The 20,707-nt window shown below is 53.5% G+C and overlaps 1 protein-coding gene across 1 annotated transcript in view; it reads right to left on the bottom strand.

Annotated features, from left to right (window-relative positions):
• Positions 1-802: 802 nt before the first annotated feature.
• Positions 803-20,707, bottom strand: part of CACNG2 (calcium voltage-gated channel auxiliary subunit gamma 2) — a 110,710-nt gene continuing 90,805 nt past the window's right edge. The window contains exons 2-4 of the mRNA XM_032346404.1: positions 15,249-15,332; positions 2,552-2,692; positions 803-1,533 (exon numbers count right to left, since the gene is read on the bottom strand). Coding sequence (XP_032202295.1) covers positions 998-1,533; positions 2,552-2,692; positions 15,249-15,332 — 761 coding nt within the window. The 3' untranslated portion in view covers positions 803-997. The remainder of the gene's footprint in view (positions 1,534-2,551; positions 2,693-15,248; positions 15,333-20,707) is intronic.

Here is a 20,707-nt window from a genome sequence, read left to right as displayed (position 1 = left end):
CCTGGGGAGTGAGCATCTTCTGCTTAAGGGCAGGAGCGTGGGGTGGTGACCCCAAGAAGCTCACCCTGAGGATTCCAGGGTTCCGGCATCTCGCAAGCCTACGGCAGCCATCCCCTCTCCTTCCCCTCCCTCAAGGCCTAGGAAGTCATCACAGTGGGTTAAGGACCATTAAGGACTGGGAACTTGGGGGCTGGACAGGCCCCAAGTGCACCCCCCTCCAGGCACCTTTCGGACAGGAGGGACCAAGGACTCTGGGGTCACCTGGAGGCCTACAATTGCCCCAACGATGCTGGGTGGAGTCGGCTTGCAAGCCTCGGAGCTTGCCCAGCGTTCCTGGGGCACCCATCCAGAGGCTCCAGGGACCTGGCAGTGACCGAGGGGCTCACCTGGCCCCGGGGCCCCTGAGTATCCACCCCCCACTCGCCCAGGGAGGCAGAGCCCGTTTGGGGTTAAAGAGAACAGAAAAGTAACTCGCCCGCATTAAAACAAAAAGGAACATAAACCCCTGATAAGTGCAGAGAACATTCCCCCTTCCTTTCTGCTCTTCATTTTTTGCTTTAATGTTATCTTGGTTCCCTTTTATTTTTTTCATTTAAATTGGTTTTTATTAAATGTTAAAATAATGGTACATGGGAATTCATGCATTTTCTTTTAGATTTATTTTCTATTTTTAATTTTTTTAACCTCTCTCGCTTTTTTTTTAAAGTTTGTTTTTCTTTCCCTCGGTTAATATTTTTTTTTTTCAACATTTCCTGTCGTTTTGCTTCTTTGTTCCTCTTATAGTTTGTTCTTTTTTTTTTTTAATTTACTTGTTATGTTTTTCTCTTTTTTTGTTTTTTTGTTTTTTTGCTTTTGGAAGGTTCCCCCCCTCCAATGGATGGTTGGATTCCCGCCCCCCTACCCCCGCCCCCCGCCCAACCTCGGGGGGGCCCACGCGAGAGGGGAGGGCCGCGCGCCTCTCCTGCGGGCAGGGCGCGCTCCAGGCCCCCCGCGGGCTTCATACGGGGGTGGTCCGGCGGTTGGCTGTGTTGGAGTGGAGAGAGTCTTTGTTCTCCTTCTGGATACAGTTGTGGACTTGGAGGAAGCTGTTATCCCTGTCGGAGTTGTAGGTGGCGGTGGGCGTGGTGGCGGCCTTCAGGGGGTCCCTGCTGAGGGTGTACATGGAGATCTCCGTGGACGGCAGGGTGTTGAAGCCCTTGATGCCCACGGGGGAGGCGTCCCTGGAGTGTGAGGGCTCGGTGGAGCGGGAGCTGGAGCGGCTGCGGCGCTGGTAGCGGTAGCGGTAGCTGGGGATGCGGGTGATGGCGGAGGCCTGGAGGTAGTCCGTGGCGCGGGCGGTGGCCCGCAGCTGTTTGTGCCGGTCGATGAACATGTGCACGGCCAGCACCCCGACCATCTCGGCGATGATGAAGGACAGGGCCCCGAAGTAGAAGGACCAGCCGTACGAGTAACTATTCTTTTTGGAGTCGCTCTTGGAGGGGTCCCCGGCATTGGCGGATATGTACACTATGATGCCAATGATGTTACTTAGACCTGCGGGGCACACATGGAGCGAGAGGGTGGGGACGGGGGCAGGGGGGCGGATCGGAGAGAGGGTTGGTTAGTTCCCGGCACGTGTCAGACCAGGGGCAGCCACAGGGGCCTTACTGGCTCTAGGGATTTTGTGGCCAGTGCCGGAGAAGGCTAGTGGCAAGCGTGGCCTTAATATTGGATCGTGCCATTGGAGAGAGCCACGGAGGGGAGGGCTGATGGAAACGAAGCTAGGGGAGGGCTGAGGCGTTCTACCACCACAGTGCGGAGTAACCAGGAGAGCTGCTGTTTATGGAGTGTTTGCTATCTGCCTTCGCTGTGCTGTGCGTGTCTGGGGGGTTGCGAATGAGGAAATGGATCGGAGAGAGGTTAAGTAACTTGCTCTAAAGACTGCACAGAGGTTTGAGCTGGTAGAGCAGGGGCTTGGGACTGGCTCCCGGAGCCAGTTACCTGGATTCAAAGCCTTTGGCAAAGTGACCTGAGTCAGAGTTTGCAGATCTGTATAGTTGGGGGGGCGGGGAGGTGATAGGACTCTCTGGGCCATGTAGAAGATTAAATGAATTAGCACATGTGAAGCTGTTTGGGGCTGGGGTGTAGTAAATAGGGCCACGGACTTTTTCTGGCATCCGAAGCAATGTGACTTGTCCTGTAACAGGGCTGAGGCCAGTGGTTTTAGGTATTTGCCTGCTCCCCGGGGGGCGGGACAGTGAGGGGACAGGGCAGTGAGGATAGGCCCAGTATTCTGAGAAGGACCTGGGGTTTGGGCGTTTTTCTAAAAACTGGAAGGGAGATGGGTCGTGGAGCTGAGAGGCAGGGTCTGGGGGTGCTCCTAGAGGACTCCGCGGGGGGCTTGGTCATTCCTGTGAGGCAGGAACCCCAGCACGGCCTATGACAGGACCCGTTGCAAGACCTCCCTCCCCCCTGTCTCTGTCAAGTCCTCCCAGCCGCCGAGCACCCACACCTCGGCCTGCTCCCCACAAGCATGCCCGGGCTTTGGCCTGCCCAGCTCAGAGGCCATTACCTGCAGACACGAAGAAGATGCCAGCACTCAGGATGATGTTGTGTCGAGTCTTGTAGAACTCGCTGGCTGCAATGCAGAGCCCACCCATGAAGAGCAGAATCACACTCAGGATCGGGAAAATGCTCGAGGCCCTCACAGCCCCTATGGAACACGGTCAAGGAGAGAGAGAACCGCACAGCTGTGAGCCAGAGGGACGCATGGGAAAGAGAGTGGCCCATGGGTGGGGGTTTTGTGGACTCGGGGCCACAGTCAAGTTTGCTTAGGGAGGGAGGGAGGAGGAACAATCCAGTGCCTACCTCACAGCCCTTCGGGCGCTCCCGTCTACCTACAGGACCAAACACCAGGGCCTCACGAGGCCCACGGGGCCCTATGTGACATGGCCTCGGCCCTTCTCCAGCCTCATGCCTCCTGGTCCCCACTCTTAGTCCCCATGTCCTCTCTGGTCTAGACACAACAAACTTCCCATGTCTTGTCATTGCATGCTTTTGACTTTTGACATATTGACCTTTCTTACTAGAATGATTTTCCTGCTCTTTCTGACTCAGCAGATTTCTATCCACCCATCAAAACTCAACTCAAACCACCTCCTCTGTGCCTTCCCTGACTTCTTTAAGCAAAAGGACCCATCCCTTCCTCTGTGCTGGGGCCCCTGGGGCAGTGTGTTATCGTGGTGAAGGAGCCACACGGCCTGGATCTGAATCTGGCTTTAACATATATTAGCTGTGTAGGGTGGGACGAATTGTCTCCCTGTGCCTCAGTTTTCTTATCTGTAAAATGGGGACGGTCTTAGTGCTGAGCCTCCTCAGATTGCCATGAAGATTAAACGAACTGATGCTGATAAGGCACTTGGATAAGTCTCTGGGGACAGGTAGTAAACGCCGGGTAAAGGATAGTTAGTATAGGAAAAACTTGTTTCTATATATGCTTCCATAAGCCGTGGGGTCCCATGAAGGCGAGAACTGTTTCTTTCTTTCTTTCTTTCTTTCTTTCTTTCTTTCTTTCTTTCTTTCTTTCTTCCTTTCTTCCTTCTTTCTTTCTTTCTTTCTTTCTTTCTTTCTTTCTTTCTCTCTCTCTCTCTCTCTCTCTCTCTTTCTTTCTTTCTTTCTTTCTTTCTTTCTTTCTTTCTTTCTTTTTTTCCCCCCTAGTTCTCTCTTTTTAATCTCTCTGGCCCCGCAACCCGGGTGGATACTGGAGACACTGTAGGTCCCCAGTGCAGGCTCATTGAGTGCATATTTGTGGGGAGGAAGTCCAGACAGAGAAAGAAGCAGACATATTGCCGAGAAAAGGACAAGGGAAAAAGAAAAAGAAAAAAAAAAAACGCCTTCAGGATAAGGTGAGAAGGAAGGACCGACAAACAGGCACAAGAAAAGAACACCCTCGGGAACATTTTACTTCTGCGTGTGGGAGGACCGGGAGGGCAGAGGGACGCAGATGGCCGAGGGTGGAAGGGGGGAGGGGCAGGCCAGGCCGGCAGGGGGCGGATGTGGGGCGCAGTGTCCCTATGGGGACCCAGAAGCTCCGGGTCCCCCACAAAGTGTCTCTGGAGAGTACAATAGTCTTTCTCTCCAGATTCAAATAAGGCGGCGCTGACCCCAGGACCTTGAGTCCCTTTCCTGCGAGCTGTGGGCCAGGCAGGAGGCAGTTGCTGGGAGGAAAAGGAAGTTTTCTTTACATGTTTGGGTTGTTTAAGTGGCTTCTGAGGAGGTTTAGGGCCCCTTGGCTCAACCCCCCTGGGGAGGGGGGTGGGGTTGGTTCCTGGGGATGTGTTTTGGAGAACTTGAGGAAGTTCTATATAGAACTTGAGGAATTTTTCCAAGAGGATTTTAGGCAGTTCGCTTTGATGTGTCACGTAAAACTCCTCCTCTCTCTTCCCCCGGCAACTTCAGGAAGTCTACACCGCTTTCTGATGCTGTGGGGTGAATGGGTTATTTTAGGGGGCTTGAAGAAGGGTGAGCTTGAACTAGGGACTGAAGAATGAAGCGTGCAGGGGACGCAGCTGGGTTACTGGGCCATCGGGCTCCCCTCTCCTTCAGGCAGGGTTGGGTCGCCTCCCCCCAGATCTGATTGGCTGTTCTCCACCTGCAACCCACTTTAAGACAATGGTTGTGTCCCCATCGTGATCCTCCTATACGCATACATGGTGCCTGGATGTGCACACTCCGTACTGTTCGAGTCTTCATCTTCATAAGCACATGGGGATAGGAGAGTTGACTGAAGACTCAGGAGAGAAGAGAGAATCTTTGACAAGCACCTACTCTGTGTCGAGTCCTGAATGAGTACGTAACGTACATTCTCTAATTTAATCCTCATACCAGCCCTGGGGGGCTGTGTTTTTTTTTTAGCCCTAGTTTACAGACAAGAAAGCCGAAGTTCAGAGAGGCAAAGTTACTTGCCCAAGGCAGCCCAGCTCATGAGTCAGGATTCAAGCTCAGCTCAGTCCCAATTTTGGACCACCCTGTACTCTCCCTATGGGGTTTTCGAGGAGCCTGGGAAGGGTGCTACAGAGTCCAGGGATCTGGCTTTGGGGTCCCAGCTGTGCCACTCACTTGCTGTGTGGCTGAGGCAGGTACCTCGCCCTCTCTGGTTGCCTCATGTGTAAAAGTGGGTGTGGACCTTTAGATGATTTCTCATGCTTCTGCCCTCTCTGTGTGCCTGTGATTTCTGGCCAGCTGGGAATGGAGGGTGACAGCAGAAAGGAGGAAAGATGGGTTGGTGTGACTTCCGAGGGGCAGCAGCAGTGGTTCAGAGGAGCAGAGCGGAGGAGGAAGCTCTCCAGTCTTTCCCCTCTGAGAAAGCAGGCGCTTCCTGCCCACCGTATGCCCACATTTGGCAAACCCAGGCTGCACCCTCGGAGCCAATGCCTCCCAGGCAGCAGGGGCCTGATGGTGTTAGCTCAGCCTGCCGGCAGAGCCCGGATATCCCAACTTAGCCTTGCAGACGGCAGAAAGAAGGAGCGCCAGCTGCGGAGGGAGCTGGGACGCTGTGTGCGCAGCCGTGTGTATGTGCGCGTGCGCATGTACACGTGTGCAAAGACAAGATAGGAGGCTGGAGAGGGAGGTCTCCTGTGTTGTAACCAGCAGAGAGCAATGGGACCACTTCAGAAGGTCCTGGGCAGTTTACGATGTGTTCTAGGACAGGGTAGCCAGTGGGCCATATGGACAGTAGCCTCTCTGGTCCAGCAGGGCCACCCCAAACACCAGCCTCTCTTGGACGAGGTTTGCCCAGGATGAAGGTGACAGGGGACAGCCGGTAAATTGTGCCATGCCTAGGGAGGCTATGTTTGCAGGACCCAAATTCAGGCTGGGCATGGAGGGACTTCAGAGCAAGCCGGGACTCCCACGTTAGAGAAGTTTCTCGAAGGTGGTCTTTCTGGCTGGGCAGTGTCCTAGGCAGAGTGAGGATGGGGGGGTTAGTTGCACAGGAGTTCTTGCCCTGGCTTTGTCACTGCCTCACAGCATGGCCGTGGGCAAGGGTCTTTACCTCTCTGGGTCTGTTTGTGCACACTGCAGAATGGGAAAAGGAACCCACCCATCCAGCAAAAGGGGATGTAAGGCCCCTTTGCTGCTTGAGGGGCAGTTGGAGGGCCAGCATCGTGGGAAGCTTATTAGAACTAGAATCTCAGGCCTCACTTGGCAGCTGTTAGACTCTACATTTTAAGATTTTTATTTATTTATTTGAGAGAGAGAGATCATAAGTAGGCAGAGAGGCAGGCAGAGAGAGAGGGGGAAGCAGGCTCCCCGCTGAGCAGAGAGCCCGATTCGGGGCTCGAACCCAGGACCCTGGGATCATGACCGGAGCCGAAGGCAGAGACTTAACCCACTAAGCCACCCAGGTGCCCCAGAATCTACATTTTAACAAAAGTGTGTAACCCAAGTCATATGAACATGAAAGTTTGACAAGCACTGTTGTCAAGATCAAATTGGATCTTACCAGTCCTAGTTCTGTCCTGGAAAGTGTACAGTCAAAGGTGTGATATTCCTGACTTCTGATGTTTCCCCCTCCTTCCTCCAGACCCTACTTCCCCATGAATCGTCTTGATTCCCACTGAAGCTGGTGTGGTTTTAGTGCTGAAATCTCTCATGAGGAGCAGAAGGTATCAGATTTATCTCATGAATAAATATTTATTGATCTCCTACGACTAAGCATATGGGACTACGCAGTACCTACCAACATTTACGGAGCTCTTCCTGCGTGCCAGACCCCATCCTGGCATGCGGACAAACCCACTGAAACCTCAGACAAAACCCACGAAGCCATGGCCTTGGCCTCATGGAGATGGCAAATACCTGAAGCAGGTATTGGCAAACTTTTTCTGGAAAAGGGCGGATGGTAGATATTTCTGGCTTTGCTGGCCATATGCTCTCTATTACAGCTACCCAACTCAGCTGTTGCAGCATGAAAACAGCCTTAGGCAATCTGTAAACAAATGAGTGCAGTTCTTTTCCAATAAAACTTTATTTGCAAAAACAGTTGGTGGGCCAGATTTGGCCTACTAGCTGCAGTGTGGCCCTTCCTGGCTGAGAATGTAGTATGGTATCCCGGGGAAAGGCCGTGTGGTCCAGCGTGAGGAGGGGCTTGGCCTTGACTAGCTGCGAGTCTGGTGAATAAATACAGACTGAGTGTCTACCACGGAACCGGGTTCCAGGCTGGGCGTGGGAGACCTAGGGGTTCACAGACAGGCCTGGTTCTTGTCCTTATGGGGCTTAGGTTCTTGTCAAGGAGATATAGATATATCACCAGATAATAATAATCCAGTCTTTAATGTACACCAGGACTATTTTAAGCACTGTATATATATTAATTCATCAGTTCTCATTACAACTCTGCCAAGTAAGTATTGGAATTCCCCCTTCCTACAGCAGCTAAAACCGAGGCACAGAGAGATTAAGCCAATCGTCTGAGTCCACCCAGCAAGGAAGTAGGGAAGCTGGTTTGCGAACCCACACAGTCTGCCTCCAGGGTCTGGGTGTCTGACCACTGCACTCCCCTGCTCTCAGGCCTGTGCCTCCTGCCCCTTGGACCCTATTCTGAGCTCACAAGATCAAGGAGGGCTTCCCGGAGGGAGTGATGTTGGAGTTGGCATCTGATGGATAAGGAGAAGCTGACAGGGCAGAAGAGAGCCAGGGAAAGGAAGCGGTGTGAGCCGGGCTGGAGGAAGGATCCTTGCTCAGGGAACTGGAAGGCACTGGGTCACAGAGAGTCCCTGGAGGGTTTGGGGAGCTCTAAAGGAAATGAGGTGGGCCAAGGCCAGGCCGGCGGGGGATTGCGGGGGAGGTTGTGGTTCATGGGTGGACATGTGGGCTTGGGGCACAGAGGCACGGTCTGGGCTGAAGCTGTAAATGAAGGATCATAGACACAGAGGTGAGCATGGGAGACCCTGGCCATGGACGAGTGAGAGGGCTAGCTTTGGGGCTTGGGGGACTGCAGGGTTTAGAGACAGCTCAGGAAGAGCTTGTGCAAATCACGTGGGAGTGACTGGCTTCCACTTCCTTGTCTGGACTAGATGACTTCTAGGTGATGTCTGTTTCTGAGGGTCCTCTGCACCCCAGACGTCCCCTCAGGGGCCACTCAGCCGGGCCAGGGCACTGTCTTATGTAGTCCCTGTGTCACTTGTGGCCTTTGATCAGAATGGTTGTCATTCCCAGGTGCATGGAGGGCGGGCTCCCTAGTTCCAGGGGGGGAGCCAGTGCTCAACTCTTGAAGTTTGTTATTCCCCTGGGATTTGGTGCCTTCTCGCAGGACAGGATCACCCAGGAGTGGCCCAGGAGAACCTTCTAAGCTCTTGGGCTCTTCTCCGTCGTCGCTTCCCTCCGTGCTGTGCTGGAGGAGGTGGCCAGGACCGCAGATGTATGTGCGAGATGCACATATGAATGTGAGAGAGAGGGTGAAGAGGGGGAGAGAGTGTGTTCCTGGAGGAGACCCTCCTCGGGGAAGGAGGAAGAGGAAGGACAAGACAGCGGATGAGGGAAGAGAGAGGAGTCGAGAGTGGTGGTTAAGGGTCTGGACTCCACATGTGGCCTCCTTGGGGCCCCATCCCAGTCCCCCCATGCCTCCCACTGGCAGTGTGGCCTCTGTGTCTTCCTTTTCCTGTCTGTGCAACGGAGACCCCAACCAGACCTAGCTCCCAGGGCGTCGTGAAGGGGAACACAGACAATGTCTAAAGTAGTCAAGTGTGCTGTAGAGAATGACATTGGAAAAGAATTCTGGAAGCTCCGGGAGCTTCCCTCTATGCAGGCTCCAGAGGCTGCCCCGTTCCCTATTGTCCCCAAGGTGGCCGATCGGCGGCACCAGCTCAGGATGGAGGCGGCCTGCGTGCCTCCCTTGACTATGCTGTCTGCCCTCTGAGCCTCGGTTGTCCCCCTGCTGTAGGGTGATCGTGAGCACACCCAGCTCATAGCCCATGATGAGGAATCAGGAATCAACACACTTTAAGCAATTACAACAGTGGCCTGTCTGGCTGAGTGCCAGCAAATGCTAGTTCTCATGGTGGCAGAAGGGACCTGTGTAATTTCTTGAGGGGCGTGGGGTTCTCTGGGCTGGTAGTTATCCCAGTGCAGGTTGTGAGTCAGGAGAAGGTGCTGAAGTCAGCCCACCAGGTGTAACCGGCACTTAAAGAAGTAAACCAGGACCGAATTGAGGATGTCACCGTGTGTGGCGTGTAGGAGGTCAGCCCTGTTTGGAGACCCGTTTGCTCTGGTTCTGTGGATGTGAGTGAGTGTGGGTGGCGGCTTCAGATGTTTCCAAATCACACTGTGACCGCGGAGAAATACACACACACACACACACACACACACACACACACACACCCTGCAGCGACCCACAGACACACTAGCAGACACAAGGACATAGGCACTTAGTTCAGACAGACGCTCACATGCATGGACACACAGGTACCAGAAGACACAGAACAAAGCACAGACTCACCCCCTCATGCACAAAAACAGACACACAAAGGAAGTCACACCCGGGTCACCACGGCCTCTGTCTTCACCCGCACTCCAGCTTTGGTAAGGAGGGATAAGGACGGGGAGCAGCAGCGAGGACACATTGGTGGCCCCCCAAAGCTTGCTGGGGAAAACAGGTCTGGTCATCATTTGTCTTGGGTAAACTAGTGACGGGGGGGTGAGGGGTGCACTGGCCACACCTTTGTGGGGCCCAGATGTCAGGAGGCCCATGCTGTGACCACCACCTGTCACTAGAAAGCCCCCGGACTCCATGGTTCAGGACAAGCCGTGGAACTCCTCAAATACCTATGGGGGCATATGGGGGGGGGTAAGAGCATTCATTCATTCATTCATTCATTCATTCATTCATTCATTCTATCAGATATTGATTGGGTGCCTTACTTCTGCCAGGTCCCTCATGAGGCACCGGACAATGTCCAAAGCCTGGCATGATGGCTTGGGAGCAAGGGAGCCCCGCTTTCTTTGCCACCCAGGAGATGAGCTCTGCATTCCTGACCAGCCATGTCCTTCTGGCATTCTCTCCTTCCCGCTCTGCTCTAGATCTTCAGTCCAGCGTGTGGAATGAGCATGGTAGGGATGACCCCGACCACCTGCTTGCCGCCCTCCTCAGCCTCCCTCCTCAGCCTCCTTCCCTGGGCCTTTCCCAGCTTCCTGGTCTCTGAGCCTTGGCTTCCTGGGGCTCAGACCCTGCCCCTCTTCTCTGCACCCCTGCCTTCATTCATCAAGTCTCCTGGCTTTAGATCTCATCTACCTGCTGACAACTGCGCGCTCCTGTCGGGGCCAGACCTGTCCCCAGAGTTCCAGACTCCAGGGCATCTCCCCAGAGAGTCCCACAGGCCTCTCGGACTTAAGGCGGCCGACACTCAGCTTCCCAGTCTCCCCTTGGGCTCAAACCCTGACTCCTTCTTCCCTGGTAAATAAATACAGCCTTTCTAGAAATCCTCCCTGCGGGTCCTTGGGAATAGTTTCCAGCTCTGACCCCTTCCCTCCTCCTCCACTGCTTCTACCTTGGTTCAGGACACCTTCTCTTGTCTAAATTAGCACCAGCAGGCTCCTAACTGTTCTGCCTGCTTCTGCCCTTGCCCTGTTTTAGTCTCCTGTGAGCGTAGCAACCAGAGGGTCCTGTAGAACGTGAGATGGTGTTCACGGCTCTGCCTAGACCCTCCAATGGCTTTCTGCAATACCCAAGCCCTTTCCATGACCCCCAGGGGCCCCTGGGCCTCTCTGCATGGGCTTTTTCTTGCCCCCCCCCCCCTTGCTTACTCTATTCTTGTCTTTCTGGCTTCAGACCCCTTCCTCAAACATTCTGGGCATGCTCCCATCTCAGGACCTTTGCACTTGCTCTTCCCTTTGCCTGGAACATTCTTCCCTTGGCTTTCCACATGGCTCCCTCTCACCTCCTTCAGATCTTTACTCAAACTTCACAAGAAGGATTTTATTAGCCCCCACCCCTACCCCAGAATTTCCTAACCCCCTTTCTTGCTGGATTTTCTCCATATCACTCGTCATGGTTTAACAGACTATATCATTAACTTGCTCCTTTCATTTATCATCGATTGCAAGTGCCACGAGGGCCAGGTTTTTATTTTGTCTGCTGCCAAAAAGGACCCACGGCTGCCGGGTGGCTCAGATCTTTTCTGGCATCTGGAGTACCAACCCCAGAGAGCTGAGCAGAAGACACTCAGAGGGTTTTTTGGGAACTGGCTCTGCCAGGCAAGGCCACAATCCTACATAGTCAGGCCTCTGTCCATTCTAGAAGGGGGCTGGCCCTGTGTCAGACTCTGAACAGATCCTGCCCTTTGGTTGAGCAGGGTCCGGAAGACTGTGTCCCTGACCTCCGTAGGAGCAGGAGCTCCAGCCGTCTTTCCGGGGTCCACCCTGCGTGCCCCACTGGCCTTCTGAGTCTGAAGCAGGCTGGGTGTGAACGGTCAAAGCCAGAAGGTCTCTCTTTGTTGAGCCCCTTTCCACCCTCTTAGGTCATCTGCCCCTACCCTATCCCTCCTCATGGTCCTCTGCTGTCCTTTGGAAACCCAGTAGGGTCCTGTCCGGGGCCCACCCCATGTGGCATGGCCACCCCACTCCTCTCAACCTTGTCTTCCAAACAGCCCCTCACTTTTCACCATCCCCACAGCTAAAAGTCTGGTCCAGCAGCCATAGCTTCTCATGAGGATGTCCAGGATGTTTGCAAGAGCGCCCCGTTGGCCTCCCTGGCTCCCCAGCCAGCAGCCAGAATTGACTTTCCAAATCAGTGTCCCCTGCTCATGGTTCCCATCACACTTAGAATGAGATCCTATTTTTCCCGACGTGACTGGGCTCTTCTTCTACCTGTCTGAGCTCATGCTGTGGGATGCCCTCCATTCTTGCACTGGGCTCAGCCGGGCCAGCCGCCCTCCCGACCCCCACACACCTGGCCTCCGCCCTGCCTTCATAAGGCCTTTGCTCTTGCCAGTCTCTACTCAGGGGTGTGCTCCCCCCTCCCCCAATTCTCTTAGCTCCTTCCTTTTCTTCATTTAGAGAAGCTGTCCTACATCTAAGGAACACCCCCCTCCCACCCCGCTGCCCTCCGCCAGCCCCTCCCAGCTCTGAAACTGTCTCCGGGGGTTGGTTGTTTGCGCCTCTGCTCGGGGCTTGGCTTCCTCTCCCTGGAACATTCAGGCTCACAGAGGTGCCAACTTTGTTTTGTTTCATCCTTGGATCCCCTGTACCAAGACAACAGTGCCCTGGATGGAGTGAGTGCTTAGTGAATGTCTCATTAGTAAATGAGCCAATGCTGCTAGAGGCCAAGTCTCATGCCTTCTGGAATGATCTCTGGCTTGGGTTAGGAGCCAGGCTCCCTCAGCACCACATACTTCCCTCTAACCCTGTCTGTCATGGCATACATGGTACCTTCCTGGGCCTGTTTCTAGGCAGTGAGCCCCTCTCCTGCCCTCCTACGTGGCAGGCTGGCAGTGAGCATGGGTGTAACAGACCCGAAGTGGCAGCGGGCTCAGGCCCTGCCCACCGGCGGCAGTCCCGCCCACCTCCAGGCACAGCACCGCCCACCTCCCTAAGGGAGAAGTGCTCCCACCTCTGGGAGAAATTCCATCCACCTCCCTGGGCCTTAGCTCCTCCCACTTCAGTGGGGCTGGGGATCCTTCTAGAAGAAGGATCCCTGCCGTCTAGCTTCTCTAGGTAACCAGGTTAGAGCTTAGTAAAAATGAGAGATTCTAATTAGGATTAGAATCTGCTAGAGAATGATAGGAACTCACATCTTGCAACTTTCAAAAATGACGTTTGTTGCTTGGCCTGAGATTAGCATATTATATATCAGGGTCAGCAAACCATGCCAAATGAAGCCTGCTGTCTGTTTTTGTAAATAAAGTTCGGTTTCCTTGGAGCATCTGTCTATACTCAAGGATAGCTTTGGGTAGTTGGGACAGAGGCTTGTACGTCCCACAAAGCCTAATATATTTACTGTCTGGCCCTTTATAGAAAAACTTTGCCAACTCTTCTTACAAATACTCAAAAAGTACTGTTGGATTAAGTAAGCTTAAGTCAGAGCCTTGGAATCCTGCCTTGTTAACACCACCAGTTCCAGTCTTTTGTCCAGGGATGTCAAGTGAACCAAACACTCTGAGCTCTTCTCTCTTTAATAATAAAGAGATGGGGGCGCCTGGGTGGCTCAGTGGGTTAAGGCCTCTGCCTTGGGCTCGGGTCGTGATCCCAGGGTCCTGGGAGCCAGCCCCGCATCGGGCTGTCGGCTCGACAGGGAGCCTGCTTCCTCCTCTCTCTCTGCCTGCTTCTCTGCCCACTTGTGATCTCTGTCTGTCAAATAAATAAATGAAATCTTTAAAAATAATAATAATAAAGAGATGGAGGTATAGAATAGGTAGAAATAGTCACTGAGGAATCCTATATATGCCCGTTGGTTAACAGACAACATTTAGGGAGCACCTGTTCTATTCTAGAAGCTGTTCAAGGCAGCCACGAAAGAGACAAAGTTCCCATCCCCAGCCCTTTGTGTCTAGCTGATTCAGTATTACATCCTCACAGTGGTCAACCGTGAGGACTTCCGGCATGAGACTCAGCTCTGGTCCCCCACTTGAACCTGCACCAGCTGGCTACATCTGTGCCATGGCCTGTCTCCCAAGGCCAGCTGTTTCCCTGCCTGGGGCCCTGGACAGCGCGCCATTCTTTCCCCTCGATGTCCCCAGCCCTGAGCACAGGCTCTGGCCCAGAGTCAGTCTCAGGCTGCCTTTATGTCAACCCCCCCCCCCCGCCCCGGCTCCTTCAAGAACCCCAACACGGCGGTGGCTCAGTGGGTTGAGCCGCTGCCTTCCGCTCAGGTCATGATCTCGGGGTCCTGGGATCGAGTCCCGCATCGGGCTCTCTGCTCGGCGGAGGGCCTGCTTCTCTCTCTCTCTCTCTCTCTCTCTCTCTGCCTGCCTCTCTGTCTACTTGTGATCTCTCTCTGTCAAATAAATAAATAAAAAAAAATCTTTAAAAAAAAAAAAAAAAAAAAGAACCCCAACACGGTAAGGGAGAAGGATGATCAAACGGTCTTTTAGGAATTCCATTTAAGAGCAGTGTCTCTTGGGAACTCATAAAAGGAAATGATGAGCATTGTAAGATATTTTTCTCCCTTTAAAAAGAAATCTATAAATTACATCGTGTTCCCTTCCTTTCTCCTCCTTGCGGCCCGGCTGACTTCATGTTCCGGGCGCTTTTCAATGAAACCAGGTTGATTCCAGGCTGACCTGGGAGTTGGCTTTGATGTGAGGAGTAGTTATTGAAAGAGACAGGGTGATCCATGTAATGAAATGCCTCCTACACTTTCCATAAAAGTGATCGGAGAGTGATGCTAGCCATTCTGCTGTGGGGGATGGGAGGGAGGCAGTAGTGGGCTCTGAGCCGCAGGGAAGGGCACTGGGGCCCGAAGGTGGGCACGCTCCTGGGAAGAGAGCAAACCTCTTCTAGAAGAGCCTCCTGAGAGCCCGGAGCCGAGCTTTCAACCACTTCTGCTCAGGTGGCTTTGCTGTCCCAGGCATCAAGGACCATCAGCTCCTCTCCTGGAAATCCCTGTCTCAGGGAGCATTTTACCGTGTTAGTTTTTGCTGATTCTTGAGAAATTCTCTTTGGGACTCAATATGCCTCAGGTAGATTTAAGGTCACAGCTATTACTTCAGGATTTTGACTTGGTTGTTGGGGGAAAAAGTAAATCTCACTTATTGTCTCGGGAGAAGTTCCAATCAGACACTGCCTGACGAGTTTCTTCCTTCAGTTATTCAAGAAATATTTACTGAGCGCTCATTATGTGTGGGGCCCTGCGCTGGGAATAGGAACAAGTGGACAAGATAAGGGGGTGGGGGAGCGCATGTCCTCACAGAATCAGCAGGACTGCCAGGGAGATGTTTACACAAATAGACAAGGACCCCACAGCATGACAAAGGTGCTGTGCTCTGGGAACCCATTCAAGGGCACCGAGGGCTTCCCGTAGGAGGTGGTGTTTCATCCTGTGACCTGGAGGATGGGTAGTTGTTTATCAGACAAAGGGGGTGGGACTAGTGTTGTAGGCAGAGGAAACAGCATGCTTGACGTTTCGGTCTCCGGACAGGAGGAAAGGAGGGAGGCTCAGCTTTTTCCTGCCGTCTGCTGAGACAGGGATCTGTAGGTAATCCTGGCCTTCAGTGCTCCTGGAGGTTGGGATGGAAGGGACCCACCCCCAGAAGGGAGAAAAAATTGCATGCACTCACGAAGGAAATATTCTGCTGTGTCAGCTTCGTAATCTGCATCCTCTGGGAAGTGATCGATTTGCTTGCAGAGACCTTTGAAGTTCCCTGGAAAACAAGAGGAGAGAGGACACTTGAAACATCAGAGTTTCCAGGGGCTCAGCGCCCACTGGCCTCGTGCTGACTTCTCGCGCTTCTGAAGCTGGCTCAGCCCTCTCCCAGGCCCCTGAAGGAAGGTATCGCTTTGTCTGTTTGGACATCTGCCTGGTGAATCAAAACACACACACCCGCGGTGCCGTGGGGAGGATCTAAGGCCTAAGACTTCAAAACCCAGCCTTCCATCGCTGCACTGAGGCTTCTGAAGATTAGCGGAAGCTTGACGGGCAGCAGAGGTTTGGCTCGGGGCTGGGGACTGCCGCCGAGGAGGCTGATGAACGGGTCAGTCCACCCACCTCTGTGCCCCCGCTCGGCTGGGAGTCACCTCGCATTTTGCATGCCAGACAGCAGATCGCTCTGCAAAGAAGGCAGACCCCACATGGAGGATGGCAAACGTTCCCACGGCCCTTCAGTGAGTTTGCAGAAGCGCCTTCCCATCCGCAGTGACTGGGATGCTCTGTGCCCAGCCCCCCCCCCCCCCCCCCCCCCCGCTGCGCTGAAATGCTCCAGGGGTGGGGGCAGGGAGGAGGTGGAGCCGCCCTGGGGGCTGGGACCTCGGCCAGGCCCTTGAACTATACAACTCAGTTGGGCTCTGCTGCAGGCCTGTGAGTGGGGTATTCTCTCCTGCATTGTACAGATGAAGAAACTGAGGCTCATGGAGGCTCCTTGGTGGGAGTAAGTGCTCGTGGCCAGGAAATGATGGAAGCAGGGCTCAAATGATGCTCAGAGGAAGGCCTGTGGACTCTAAATCTTTCCTGGGGTGCTGGCTGAGAAGGTGAACAGTGGGCAGGTAAAAACACAACGTCACAGCTACCCACCCCCACACTGCCTCCTACCAGCGACCAAAAGTGAACCATTGAATGCAATGCAATCTTCTTAAGGACAGATGCGTGGAATAGAGCTTGCGAACGAGCGGGTCCGTTTAGGGACAGCAGAAACTTCCATCTGTTTCACTCATCGTTGTACCCCGGTACCAGCCCAGCTACAGCCCATGTCGGCGAACTTTCTTGCAAATAACCGACCTGTGGCAGCAACCGCAGCTGGGCTGCCTGGGTCTAGCTCGGCATCACAGAGACCCCTGTTCCCTCATCTGAAAGGTGGAGATCAGAGTTCTCCCTTCGCCTGTCATGGGGATTAAAGAGTGAACGCCGGGAAAGTGCTCAGTGCAGTGGCTGGCACGTCGGGAAAAGTGCTTGGGGGCATCCTTGTGAGGGACACTTGGACACAGACTATATTTAGCCACTGACATTTGGGATTGTTCTGTGATAGGAGCTAATATAACCTAATTAATACAGTCCTCGGTATGTGTTAGCAATTTAATTTCCTGTAGAGTCCTAAGCCTTCAGATCCTGTAAAGTAGGTTTCCTTGTGTCCTATAGATCTTATTTAGGAATTTTAAGGCATTCTTATATATATGCCCCTGCTTATATAGGATACAGGTGTACTCATAAAGATAGGCACTTGAGACATTTCTAGCTATTACATGTTACAGAGAAGTTGGTTGACTCCCCATTCGCTGTCTCTGCACCAAATTCACCTCCTTTCCTGACTTCTGCAAGAGAAAACCATTCCTCAGAGCTCATGGGGACTTTCTGAAGCTTCGTGGGTCTCAGGAGCCTAGGGGTTCACTTGAAACTCTCCCCTGGGGCTTGCCTCCTGTCCAAGAGTTCTGGGGGAATCCTCAGGAATTCACAAGAGGTCTGGGCTCCCTCTAGGACTTCTTCCCTAGGTCCCCACCACACACCCTTCTCTCCTGAGAAGTCTTTGTATCTGCTGCTAAGAGGATCAAATAACCTCCCTATTGTTCAAATTACAAATCGGTGTATCTGCGAAGCACTTCCATTTTCTCGCAATTCAATCTGACAAATATTTCGTCAGTGCCCACCCAGTGCCGGGCATCTTTCGAGATTGCGGTGCTCACGTGCCCCGAGGCTCCTCACTGATCAGGGGTGGGGGTGGGGGAGGGCTCGTGAACGGTCCCTCCACTCCTCTCCACTTCTCTCTCCCTCACCCATACCCGCTCCCCTGCACCCTGCCTGCTTATTTGTGTGAATGATGCCCCATCATTCTTAGACCCTGGGCTCCCAGTGGGGGGCCCAGGGCAGAGGAAGGACCCGAGAGACGCTATGGGGAGGCTGTGCAAAGTCACCAGCAGCCTTGGTATCCACCTGCCTCTCTGATGCGTCCTGGTAGATGTGTTCAGCACGTCTAGATCTGAACTCGGGATCTTTCTCCCTCAAGCCTGGCCTTCCGGAGGCACCAACCAGCTCAGGGAATGCCTCTCCTTTGCTGCCTGTGCCAGCCTGAGCCCAGTTGTCACCGCCGACCTCTCTTCATCCTCGCTACAGGCTCCATCCCTCAGGACGTCTTGTCTGCATTAGCGCTCAGTAGCTCTCAAAACGGTCAGTTCGGTTTCTCTCCATTGGCAGCAACACCCACGGCCAGGCCACCGTCCTGGCTTCCCTACATGACGGCCGTGGCCTCCCCACTGGTAATTTTACACCCACTCCTATCCGTCTTTACAGATCAGATTTGAAAATGCAAATCTGATCAAGCCATTTCTAGCTTGAAACACTCAGCAGTTTCTTAGGGCTCTAGGGAAAGCTCTGTGTCTTCAAGAGGCCTGACCCTGACCTCTCTCTGGCCTTATTTCCCACCTACCTCCCTGTAGGCACACATGCCATCTCGGCGGGCCTGTACGGATGCTCCCTCCTGCCACAGGACCTTTGCACACGCTGGTCCGGCTGCCTGAACTTCCACCACATCCTTCGTCATCTCCTTTCCTGAACCTTCCTCTATCCCCCTTGCACTGTGCTAGTGGGGTGACTGCTGTTCTGCTGTCCTTTCTGTGTTGGGGGAAATGTTAAGGTGGGTGAGGCTGGTGGGAATGTTCTAGTAGAGAGGCAAGATGTGATAGCCTAAGAGAAGAGGGGTGATGCAGGAACAATGAGAGAGGGGTTGAGGTCCAGGACACAAGGGCGAGGGTGGCATCATATGGGGTAGATGGTGGTGTGTCTGCTGTAGCAGAAGGGAAGGCGCCACCTGTGGGAGCATCTGCTGGGATGAGTAGACATGGTGAGAACCCTGACACTTCTCTTCTGGTTGTTTCCATTTTCCATTTCCCATCCATGAGATGGGAAGCAGGACCATTACTGGAGCACAAGGAGGGGAAGTCAGGGTTGCAGATCTGAGAATGGAGGGAAGGAGTGCGGTTTTTCTTCCTGAGACCGGGAGAAAGAATGGACCACGCCCAAGACATGAAGCACGTGTGTCTGGCCTTGAAGGTCCCTTTCAGATTCTGTGGTTTTCTCAGGCTACATTTAGGGTGTGGCTGAGTCTGGCTGGAGGGTGGCCTTTAACCAGGGTGGGGGTCTGTGGGATGAGCACGAGAGCAGGGGTGGGGGAGGTAGTGGTTATGAAGATGGGCCAGGCTTTAAGCTGGGGAAGGGGACAGGGGAGAGTGCTGGGGTCAATGCATTAGAAGCCTGGGTGGGAGGTCAAGGAACTGTGGGAGCGGGAGGCTCATGGGAATGAGTTGGAAGTCTGGGGCGTGGGAGTCGGAAAGTGGATGCTGAGGACTGAGACTGTAGAGGGGTGTGGTGATTGGTCATGTCAGGGTCAAGGATAAGTCCATGAACTAACTCGGTTGGCTCAGGAGGTAGGGATGACAGTCAAAGGATCTAGCAACTGGGAAGTTCATCCCCGTTAACACAGAAGAGAAAACTTAACATTCACTTTTACTTTCTATATGCAGTCAAATACGTATTAGGAACCTGCTTGCCCTGTTCAAGTTGATATGCAAAGGATTCATCACATTATTCTGATAACCCCCAAATCATTAGTTGGTTTTTAGAAACTATTGGTGTGAGGCTCATTCAAGCTGAATGATGGCCTTGTCCGGATCATTATTTGACACAGGGAACCATGCCAGAAGCTTCCAGCACTTCTCTGTTAGAGTAAGACTTGCTTCATGTCAGTGAGTACAGAGTTCTCTTCCACCCTGTCCCATGCCGTAGGCTTCTCCCAGAAGGTAGCCCTCCATCCCGGGCAACCCCGGAGGTGGGGAGGGATTCTCCTGGGGGTGGCAGAGTGGGGATTGGGAGGAGGAGAGTGGGGACCGCAAAGGAAGTTCTCTCACGGGTGCTGGTGTGCGCCCAGCCTGGCCCGGCTGCTCTGGCTGCAGGAAGGTTCTGTGCTCCTGGCGCCCTGACCCACCTCCGCAGAGGCAGGTGTGGCTGGGCTGGGCCTACAGCTTGGAGAGCTACAGGGCCTGGGGCTCAGAGGAGATGGGGTCACAACGCTGCCCCTCCCTGCTCTGTCTGCCCCAGCCAGGAGCCACCCCTCGAGGGACAGCTGGCTTTCTGTCAGAGTGAGCAGAAAAGAGGAGAGGGCACCTGGGTGACTCAGGTGATTGGGTGACTATGTTCTGCTCAGGTCATGATGCTGGAGTCCCAGGATCGAGTCCTGCATCGGGCTTCCTGCTCAGTGGGGAGCCTGCTTCTCTCTCTGACCCTCCTTCCTCTTGTGTTCTCTCTCTCAAATAAATTAAAAAAAAAAAAAGAAGAAGAAAAGAAAGGAGGTTAGGAACATGGGGGGTTTGCTGACATCTAGACAAAATGCCAGGGAGCCCAGGACCAGGGTTTGGAAGGTTGGGGAGTTGGAGCTTGGGTCAGACGGGGAGGTGAGCAGAGCCCCGAAGGACAGATGACTGGTATGGAGGAATATCGGAGGTAAACCGGGGTCAAGATGGGATTGGTCCCATAGTCCCTGCGGCTGATGGTGGCAGTGAGGTGGGAAGGATGGGCTGGAGACATAAGGGGTCTCCAGGAGCCCTTGGAGCTCTGTGGCCATGGACTCATGGTCCAATTAAAGTGGTGCCGAGGTTCATGAAGGGGAGGTGATTCCAGCAGCATTTAATCGCTTTTCCTGGAGTTTAAATTTGGTAGAATGTCTATGGGACACCCCATCAGTCGATGAAGAGTGTGTAATCTTGCTTTCCTGAAGCCAGCCTAGAGATCTGTTGTGTTTCTTCGTGGTTGGTGGTCATCAAGCCCAGCGGCTCATATGGCTTCAGGTACAGATGGATCTAGGTGCTCAAAAATCTGGTATCTCTCGGGGCACCTGGGTGGCTCAGTGGGTTAAAGCCTCTGCCTTCAACTCAGGTCATGATCCCAGGGTTCTGGGATCAAGCCCCGCATCGGGCTCTCTGCTCAGCGGGAAGCCTGCTTCCCTTCCTCTCTCTCTGCCTGCCTCTCTGCCTACTTGTGATCTCTGTCAAATAAATAAATAAAAATCTTAAAAAAAAATCTGTTATCTCTCTCCATCTC

This window comes from Mustela erminea, chromosome 6, assembly GCF_009829155.1.
Source record: "Mustela erminea isolate mMusErm1 chromosome 6, mMusErm1.Pri, whole genome shotgun sequence".
NCBI classification, from domain to species: domain Eukaryota; kingdom Metazoa; phylum Chordata; class Mammalia; order Carnivora; family Mustelidae; genus Mustela; species Mustela erminea.
Note: the sequence above shows the minus strand (reverse complement) of the source record. Positions and strands in the feature narration are given on the sequence as shown.